This window comes from Hippocampus comes, unplaced genomic scaffold (genome assembly GCF_001891065.2).
Source record: "Hippocampus comes isolate QL1 unplaced genomic scaffold, H_comes_QL1_v1.1 scaffold12, whole genome shotgun sequence".
In the NCBI taxonomy this organism is placed as follows: Eukaryota; Metazoa; Chordata; class Actinopteri; order Syngnathiformes; family Syngnathidae; genus Hippocampus; species Hippocampus comes.
Window position 1 is genome coordinate 168291 of NW_017805478.1, and position 10730 is coordinate 179020.

Genomic DNA, 10730 nt, shown 5'->3' on the forward strand with positions numbered 1-10730 from the left:
CTGTACAGTAGCTTATAAAATGTCCATTATTGTGTGCTTCGATCAGTTTGGACCCTCCCAGATGGACTCTGGAATAAATGGACAGCACCAGAGAGCTATAAACCCAGAATGGATGTATGGCTGGGAAGACGGTCCGATAAAGGAAAGTGAACATCCGTAATGTAAAACTACACTGGAAGCAAAAACGACGGTGTGCAACGCAAGCCGAAAATGACATCGCTGTTGCTTTATATTTTTTATGTCTTCGTGATGAGCAACTCAACGTGAGCATTTCAAGAACTACTCTGATAAACTCCAATAAATATAATTGAAAATGTTACTTTTCGAAATCTGTGAACTCAAAATGATCCAAAGCATCTTGGTGGGCGGGCACCGAGAGACACACAACACAGCCAGCTTTCAAAAGCGGCTGGATTGATCGTTCGTGAAATGGGTGTCCGTGGCTACTTTGTAATGTTCTCTGACTGTACACTAGGCGGCAGCGTTGCTTTAATTAATAACACCGTTGAGATGAAAAAGGTTGTGCTGCTGTTAACAGCCTCTTAAGTATATCCAGTGTTTGGCTACACTCTGGCCTTGTTATTTTGCCTCCCGACACCGCTTACTTAACCGGTTAGGCACAATTGAAGTGACGGATGAAAACCCACTTCTGTCCTTGCTTAGTCCATCCTTTTTACAAACCTTCTCGTCCTCCATCCCTCCCAGAGACGGAATGACCATTTCTGACGACCGATATGAGCGCTGTTGGGCGAAAACAAATCTGCCTATTATTTATTTGGCCAATATTAATGCAACAGCCAGTTGCCAAGAACGCTCTCACAAAAACTTCATTTTTCTAAAGTTGTCACGATCAAAGAAAAAAAAAAAAACAATGTTTACAGAGGCCTTGCCAGTCTGATGCACCAAATCACCCAATCACTGTCACGACGACATTGACTTCGCAGGCTTCACAGTGACAGTTCCCTCACGAGTAAAATCCCAATCGCTGCTGCTCTCATCCTTTGCTCCCCAAATGAACATCACGGTGACACGCAACACAAGTGGCATCTTAACATGTCACGCGGTTCATCAAAACAACGTCTTCGGCAGGCGTCTTCTTATTTATGGCTGTCATCGTCAAATCTGGTGCTTCCACTTAAAACTTGTCAAGCAAACTTTTTTTTTTTTTTCTCAACTGGATCCCGAAACTGAAGCGTTGACAAACAAGCTGCAAGCCTGCCGCACATCTGTGTGCAAATGCAACATAGCTTATTGATGGATTAGTCGAGATCATCGTGATCAAAGTTATTGCGGGTATCTTTCTCAATGTGAGTAACTTCAAAGTTTGCCCTACACTTGTCTTGTGATCGCTTCTAAATCAACTTGCCGAGGAATGAAAAATCTCCCGTGCAAAGATTTGCAGAGGGCGATAACAGAGTTTGACATCCTGCTTTTGTTTCCACTTCCACTACATCTGAAATCAAAGACAATCATTCAGTTTCGACGAACGTCTGACAAAGAAACCTTGCTTGGGATAAGCTGATCTCAGCTTGATCACACCTCGCCCTCCCTTTTTTCTTTTCCCTCCCGCTGACACTTCAGCTTTCTAAACCCAAATATTGAGACTCTGCAGATTTAAAATGCGCACAGACACACAAACACACACAATGAATTGAGTCGCACACCTCTCCATATTGGTAAAGCAAAAGAAATACAGCATTGAACGGGTACTTATTTTCTTTCAGACCCATACGATGATGACTTGAAGGTGAAGACGCAAAGACCAAGATCAGCTGACCAGCCAGGTGTGTTTCAGGCACAAACAGGTGCGTAATGTGTGCGTTCACAGCCAGAAGATGAGGAAAATAAAAAAGATATACATATACAGAGAGCGAGAGAGAGAGAGAAAGAGAGAGAGAGAGAAAGAGAGAGATCCTAATTTCCTAATTTGCCTCGAAAGCAATGACCATCACCAATGACATCTGGTGTCATTGGTGAAAATGTCACCAGAGATGAACAGAAAAAAAAGAATTATTTCACCCTACATGACATAATCTACTACCAAAAAAAAAAAAAAAAAAAAATCAAGTGTAGATGCAAAGTGAGCTGTGCCTTTTTTTTTTTTAACAGATGTGATATTTCTCATTATTCCTGTTGGCAGTTTGACCTCCTTTTGAACAGGTCGACCTGCGCCGATGAGCATGCGCTCACTCCCGTGCGCACGCATCCGTAATCACTGGTCCTACTGCGCGGAGCAGAACGCCCCTTCTGTCAGGGAAAACCCCCGGCTCTCTCTGTCTAGTCCTCTTCTCGTACACTTGCCGCTCCCATTTCTTCCATTCCTCTAGGCACCGGAGATGAGCTTAAACCCTGACTCACGGCATGTTAATGAAGATGTAATGCGATTAAAGGACATGAAATTAATTTGATTTCCTCCGCTGCCACGTGATGACGCCTCTATCAAAGAACACGGTGCTCGGAAAACAATTCCGAGTGACTTCATCATCTCTTTCTAGGGAAAACCAAGATGGGATTAAAACATTTGTGAAGAATTGTATGAACTATTTCATCACCGTTTTCGAGAAAAAAAATAATCCTTGTGTTTGGAGTGACGGTCAAATGATATGTACGTGCATATACACAAACCGTACATCAGGACGTCTTCTTGAAAACATCGTTGAACCCCTTCAAGGTTCCATCCTTCAATCACTCGCCGAAGAATTCATGTCAATGAGCCACAGTTTCGTGCATTGGAGTCTTCGCAACACTTAGCATACACCCTTCCATAGGCCCGCTGTGGTACTATTCTCATTATTTTCTCAACCTTATCCATTGTTTGGAATTTGTACCCGAACTGAAAGTGCGAACCTTGCTCCAGGAGCTAAAGTCCTTCCCATTAGCTAAGCGCTAGCCTCTGTCTTCAAATTTCCAGGTGACCCTGCAGCGGAGGAATGGTCTCAATGGAGCATGTGCTCTCTGACCTGTGGGCACGGCTGGCAAGTGAGGACGCGCTCGTGCGTTTCGTCTCCGTACGGTACGCTGTGCAGCGGCGCCCTGCGAGAGACCCGCATGTGCAACAATACGGCTTCCTGTCCAGGTGAACCCGGGATAATAAGCTCAGGTAAGCTAATGGGCCACCTTTCGTCTTGGACTAGAAGAAAATGCCAGGATTCATTGTGACTATTTCCTTGGATGTACGTCAAGAGGGGCTTCATCCTGATTGAGTTACAATTACCCGACCGCCGCCTTCCTCATAATTGGCAGCCCACAAATAAATGGGCACATCAAGGCAATCATGGTATCGGAGGATCTTGTGTAGCACTCATTTCACGTTTCAAGAGATCTGCTTTGATTGCCTGCGGCGGGCCTTAGATCAGATCGAAATGTTTGTTTTCGAGTGCTCTGATTGTAAAGGAAGGGGAAATCTCGTCGAGTAAGCCCTCTCAACAGCAACGCCATCTCTGCTCTGCTGAGTGACGAGGTCTTGTCCAGAATCGCAATTTCAAAAACTAGCAATGAAAAATCCAAAACTATCATAACCGCGGTCAGAGCTGGAAAAAAAAAAAATGGTGCTTGAGAGACAATTCCCAAAAATGCTGCTTGACCAGGATTTACCATTTGTTCATCATAATGTATATATAAAAAAAAAAAACCAAACAAGAAATCTCACAGATGGGATTCATCCTAATCCTGACACACTTGAAAGTTGTCTACTTGTGATAGGATGGCACTCAGTTAACAAGACTTAAATGTCAGAGTCACACTTCTAAGCGTGTGGGCAAGGATAAGCGGCCAGGGGATCAACTCGAGTCGGTAACAATTCCATTTTGTCCACGTTGACTGCGTGGCTCAAAGCAACCAAATTGGCAGCGTGGTGGCTAATTGTGAATGCAAGGCTCAACGTTCAGTTTGCTCAATCGATCGGTTTCACATGGCGACTGCACCTCATCGCATCGTGCGTTTGCCTCAATTTTTCTTGTCTTTTATGGTGTTTGACCTTTGGCTTCATCCCGGTCAATGAGGGGTCGCCAAAGTGAGTAAATCGCATGGTATGTTTTTTTTTTTAAACTATTTTTGCTGACGGTCAGGTGCTACATATTGTTCTCGAAATCAGCATTTGCTCTTCTGTCTTTGGTGTCTAATGACACTCCGGAACATAATCACATATAGTAAGGTTAACCGTTGGCGAATTGGTGACTATTTAATCGTATAATCGACATGATCAATGTTTTATTTTGAAGCATGCGAGGATTCAAGTGCTAAATCTCCGCCCAAAAAAAATCGAGAAACATTTTCCCCTCGCTGTCAGCGCGTATGCTAATCTGAGTAATCTCATTTTTTTTAATTCAAATCCGCCAGTGCGATTTGTACGCTTTTCCGTTCAGTGTTGATATTAATATTCTCAGCCGCTCCTTTGATGGGACACCGGCTGCCGTGTTGCTCCATACATGATTTCATGATTTGGTGCATTCCGACATGCTTCCGTCGGGGTGGAGGGACACCCCAGGGATGGCCTAAATTGTACCGCGGCAAATTCAGCTTAAATGGGGAATGTGGGGGTGGTAGCAAAGAGACGTTCATGTGTTTAATGAGCTTGATGTAATTGACTTTTTAAAATAACCCTTCAATCAAGTAATGTTTTCACTTGCGTGTGTTTGTGCATGTGTGAAGTCTGACAGCGGGGTGACACCATTTCAATGCGATTTTCTGGAGTTTTGTGTTTTTGGACTACAAGTGGTAAATTGTAAGTGTGGTTGAATATGTCCGTGGGCATCTCTGTGCCCATTTTCACGTGCAACATCACAGAGAACTGCGATGCGCAAAAAGGCAATGAAGCCGTGAAGGCCATTTTTGCTTGTGCCCCCCCCCCCCCAACCCCCTTCATGGTTAAAACTCCCATTTTCAAGTTATACCCAATCAATTTAGCTAATGGTCTTGTCCTTGTTAAAGCCAACTAGGCAGTAAGTGGTTGAGCAAATGTTTTTTTTTTTTCCTCCCTTCTCAGTTTCATTTGAAGTATAAAATTCACTTGTAATAAATCAGTGGTGTACAAACTACGGCCCGGGGGACGTTTGTGGCCCGTCATCCATTTTTCTGGGCCCGCGACATGACCAAAAAAAAAAAAAAGCTGATGAAATGAACCAGACAATACAAACAAGATAGGATTGCTCCTGGGTAACTTTAACGCATTTCAAAAAGTTGATGAATTTTTAAGTGGCCCTTTCATCTTTCCATTTTTCTGTACGTGGGCCTCAAACGAAAACGTTTGGACACCCCTGTCCAAAAGTTGGAGCTCCGCTTCTGTTGTATTTAGCGACTGCCGATTTGCCATAGATTTGGTGACATTTAAAACACGGACAAAAACAGTGTTGTATGATGCAGTACAGTTCTCTGGGTCAATGCAGAGCTAAACGACGCAGCCCCTCATCATTCACACAATACAGTGAGACCGAGAACAAGGATGCAAAGCTTGGGCTCATGGTGACATGCAAATAGTGAGCACCAGAACATGAATAATGCAGCATGCTGTATTTTGACCCCGCATTAAAATGCGGGTAATGATGGCGTATCTTAAGGGTTAATATGATGCCTGTGTCTTATTATGGCCTCGTTGCAGCACATGTTACTGATGACAAATTACAAGCTGATCTCTTCATAATGTATATGTAATTAAATGAGCACGTTTAATAATTCAAACACATTTTGAAGCGATGTAGAGTTCCCACATTCTAATTACACGTAACCTGGGTCTGATTAGTGCTGTAAGTGAACGCCGTGCTATTTGAAGTCCGCATTTATTATGAAGGCGTATGTATGAGCTTGGACAGTTTTTAACGGAACCGCAGGCCCGTTGCAGTAACTCAACTTATTCCTTTACAAGCAATAAATTCACGTGAAAGGTTAAGTAATATATTCACACACTGGAGTATATTTGGTCTTTTTTGGAGGGGGGGGGTGTCAGAGGGCAAATGTGATCGATCCCTTTATGTTTGATTCGCAAAATTATTTCAGAGCTTTTTGACATCGCAACGGTCTTTTTTGTCACCCCTATCTCACTGGTCCGTCTTTTCCCTTCATGACGTGCACACAGTCACGGCCAACAACGAGGCACTCTAAAGAGGCCAAGGTGATCATCTTCATACTGTGAAGTTTCATTGAATAACGTAGCGGAAAGCATACTAAGGAGAGTTAAAGGATTTATTTAAATCCCCGCAGATATTGAGAATATGCACAATCACTGAAAAAAACCCCACAACAAACGTCCTCATACTGCGTTATTTCAATTTTTGATAATGTACTTGTGCAAACGAGCCACAAAATGCGTCAAAGGGATAATGAGTCCCCTTAAAATATCGATGTCTGGATTGAATGTCCCGCTATTTACTAGCACCTCATGTCTGCACACTTTTTAATCGCACAATCTTTCTGTGCCTCCAACTCCCCGCTCCTCGGAGCCTTCTTTCACAAAGTAGACTTTAAATATTTATCGCTATGATTTATTTAGCTTTGCTCGACAAGGCCAACTATCTTCATCCTCAAATTTTCTCTCAACCTTTGTCCAAATGCTGTCGTGTTTCCATCAAATCAGGCATAGACGTCTTTTTTTTCTTGATTAAACCATTGTGAACATGCATGGTTTGCTGCTGCGGCCTCAACCCAGAATGTTTTGGAAAGGCTACTGAATGACGGCACGCATTCATCTGTGTACACTTTAACTTTGGACATTGCACAGGCATCGCCGCATGGTGGAATCGGATCAAGCAGACTCCGCTTCAAGTTAAGCTCAGTGATAAAGCAACACAAGAGGAGTCTTGAGGTCACATTCATTATTGACGAGGATTTTGCGCAACTCCGCCGCTCGTTTATTCCACTCGCATTTACCTCAACAGCTACCATCTATTGCTAAAATTAGATGAGATGCACAAGTAGGAGGGGAACTTTGCAGGGCAAACTTAGAACAGCAGCATTTCCTTCCTTAATTGGTTGGCAGAGGGCCTGTTGTCGTTAGGGTCTTTGTTGGTAAGTAATCGTCTTAATGAAATTATGACTCAATCTGCATTACTGCATGGCTGTGTCCATCCCTGGCCTCCATGTCGTTGCCTGTTCTGAAGTGCTCAAGGAATGTGCTCGTGTTCATCAATCTGTCACATTTCTCTCAATCAACGTCTAACGCCGTTAATGCCTCATTCCTCATTCCTCATTCCCATGTTGTGTGTGTTTTTTTTTTTTTTTTGGCGTGCTTTTGTGGGAGTTTGCAGTGCATGGACTGTGGCACGAGTGGTCCTCATGGAGTCTGTGCTCTGTGAGTTGTGGGCGGGGCTCCAGGACTCGAACCCGGAAGTGCGTGAACGAAGGTGGGGCCGTGCCTTGCGGATGGCCCGAGAGGCAGACCAAACTCTGCAACATAGCAGTGTGTCCTGGTTAGTAGCATGTCCATTAACATGTCACCACCTGACCAAGCTGCTCTCCCTGCCTCGTTTTAATGCTATGCTTCAAGTCTTCGGGGATTTAGAAAATGAATTAAAAACCCTCCACGCATTTTCCACTTTCATTCATCTGTGATCAGCCGAGAGGCGCCAGCCCATGTGTGCGCATGATCACTCGGTCATCCTATGTGGGACGGCTCAGAATTTTGGGGGGTTGTTTTTCCCCCAGTTCGTTACATTGTGTTCATGGTTGGCTCGGTTTGGATTGCGGAGTGGGAGCTTGTGTCCTGCTCTTCCGTTATTGTCTCCAAGATGACCTATTAGGCCCGCACCTTGTCACTAAGATGCCTGCACGGCCCCTTCGAGTTCTCGTGTCGAGGGCACCTCAGGACTACTATTTGGATTGAGACTGGCCATCTGAAACCTCTTTATTAAGCCGCCTTCGCTACAAAATGGGCCCATTCTTTTGAAATTCTAAAGAAAGAGAAGCTGAACCCTCAACGTAACTATGATAGAACAGCTTTATGTTCTCTGCCGACATTTAAGTGTCAGCGCTGCTCCGAAGGGTAGAATTCCAAAAATAAGTTGATTTTACATTTTTAGGTACACTTGATGCATTTGCATTATCAGTGCCCTTTAAAGGACATTAATTTTGAAAGCACTGACATTAGAATGGAAAGTGTTTTATGGCACAGAGAAAAAAAACAAACATTTTTATAAAATTCTGCATAAATGTAATAAAGGCTGTATATTGCTTTGGCATCTTGCATCGTTATGACTGGAGCCTGCCACCGAGATTTAATTGGAGTGTTTTTGCAATGTTTTGCCTGCTCGAGCTTTTACTTGACAAATACATGAAGATCAAGCCATAAATTGCATTTATTGTGGGTGATTTTAGACAAATGTCTGCAAAGCCTCAATGTGCATCGCAAAATTAAAAGGCAGATCACTTTTGAAATAATGAATACTGGCATTTCAGTGCGCAGACAATGCCGCTTTGAATGATCACTTTTTCTCTGAATACTTGCATGTCACAATAAACGAATTTCTTGCAGAGTACCAAGGTAAATTTGCACTTAGCTTAATTGGTCTCTTCCTCTTTAATCTATTTTACCAGGATGAGTGGATTAATTTGAAAGGTGTTTGTGCCGGATCAATATATACAGACACATACTTAATCACTGATGACTTCTTTCATCAGATTAACATGTCACATATCATGCTAAAAAACACGTGTGCCTAAAATTGCTTTATTGTTTCTTCTGAGTTTTCTCAAGCGCACATTCGTCTAAGTGATCAAGTGTGTCGTTTATGGTTTCGGTTCCTTTTATGTGCACATTCGATTGCATTAGATTTGTCTAGGCTATTAGGCTTAACAAAAGGGGGTCCATGGATTGACCCTTGAGGTACTCCACGTCATGGCTATTCCATCAGATTCAAAACTTCCAGTGGTCCCAAAATAATTCCGTTCCTCCAAGTACAACCTAAACCGTTTTAGGACTGTTCCAACCTGTTCTACAGTATATTATGATCAACTGTATTAGATGCTGCACTGAGATTCAGTAAGATAGTGTTCAATCTTACATAGTTTAGTACTAAGAGCTGATTCTGTACTGCGATGAGGTCAGACGCCTGATGAAACTTCATTGAAAAGTCCATTCGAGTTCAAGAAATAGAGTTGATTAAAAAACACTTTTTCAACAACTTTGGTCAATAAGGTGGCGTTTGAGATGAGTCTAGAATTTGCTATCACAATAGTATTACAGCTATCTTCTGACACTCAAAATTACCCATTGAATTATTAGATTATTAGCTTTCAAGGCTGTGACAAACAATCTCGCTTTGATCGTTGCAATTTTGGAGGGGTGAGTGGGAAGGGCTGGGGGGGTTGAATTACTTTATTTGACAACTCGATTACTCCAGCAATGCTTTTCTAGCACAGCTCAATAGTGAGAGCTTTGATTGCATGATGCACGTCATGGGGCTTTGTTTAAGCTCTTTGGTATTTATGGATCATTTGACAGGCAGTACTGGATTGGAGCGAAGTTTATCTATTTTTAAAAATATGTCTATTCATGCACAAGCATCGGTCAAGACATAAAATTGTCATCAACATGCAACACTCTGTATGAACCTCTTGTGAAGAAGAGACATAAAAGGAATAGTTGGGTGTTTCAAAACAGATTTAAATATTTAACACAAGCAATGTTGTAAAAATACTGTTTGCGGGAACCAAAATAACACCTGCACTCTATTTACTTTTTTGATTAACCGGTTTTGATGCCTTTTTAACTAGAGTTGTTTCATCTTTGCTCCCTTGTCTTTCTTTCCCCTATTTTGCCCCTTCCCATTCCAACCCAAAATAAAAACCGGATAATGTTCTCCCAATTTCATCACCCGACTTCAGTGGAGGGCAAGTGGTTGGAGTGGGGCCCGTGGTCAAGATGCAGCGTTTCCTGTAACACGGGCACCCAGCAGAGGCAGAGGCGTTGCAGCGCATCCGTGCACGGGTGGGCTGAGTGTAAGGGCCCCCATCAAGAGAGCAGAGAGTGCACCAACCCTTCATGCACTGGTAAGGCGTGCAAATCACGGCTTAGCATTCACCCTCACGGACTCACTGATGATATTACGCAAGCATGCAACTCGTATGATCTAAAGGCATGGCGCAGCGCGCTCGGATCGGTGGTCCGCAGCGATTTTCGAGTTGGATGCCAAATTGGCTTGCTAGTCTGTTTCACGGGGGTCCTTGAGGGGAAAGAATACTAGCGTGAATACTAGTAGTCCTCAAATAGGCTCGTTGTGGCTTCCATTCCCACGCAAACAAATCCTAAAAGCTTTTCAATCACAAATCTTAAAATTAGTACCGTAGAATTGTCTCCCTCTCGCCCGCCACGTCCTTCCTTTTTTTCCTATTGCTCTCCATCTAGGCGGGGGTAACTGGGGCAGCTGGAACCACTGGAGCCTTTGCAGTAAGACATGCGACTCTGGATGGCAGCGGCGCTCCAGGATGTGCGAGGGCAACGGGCAACAAGGGTACCCGTGTGAGGGCTCGGCAGAGGAGGTCCGGTCTTGTAACGAAAAGAAGTGCCCCGGTTTGTTGCCCTTTTTGGAATATGAACATTCTTTAGTGCCTTGTCTTGTGCCGAGTCATGACATTCAAACCATTGTGAGGCAGGATGGAAATTGGTTATTTGCACCACGGCGATTTCAGAGATGCAATCATTTCCATGTTCATACCGTCGGTTGACATACTTTGCACAATCCCTTAAGCCTTATTTGCCTATTCCTACTACATGTGATTTAACTCCGCTCGAGTATTTCCCG

The 10730-nt window shown here is 43.4% G+C and overlaps 1 protein-coding gene across 9 annotated transcripts in view; it reads left to right on the forward strand.

The window, feature by feature from the left end:
* adgrb2 (adhesion G protein-coupled receptor B2) overlaps window positions 1-10730 on the forward strand; it is a 158497-nt gene that overhangs the window by 71589 nt on the left and 76178 nt on the right. For all 9 annotated transcript variants that reach the window (XM_019875596.1, XM_019875597.1, XM_019875598.1 and 6 more), the window contains exons 3-7: window positions 1725-1805; window positions 2912-3100; window positions 7239-7400; window positions 9814-9978; window positions 10334-10498. In XM_019875596.1, the coding sequence (XP_019731155.1) occupies window positions 1725-1805; window positions 2912-3100; window positions 7239-7400; window positions 9814-9978; window positions 10334-10498 (762 nt within the window). The remainder of the gene's footprint in view (window positions 1-1724; window positions 1806-2911; window positions 3101-7238; window positions 7401-9813; window positions 9979-10333; window positions 10499-10730) is intronic.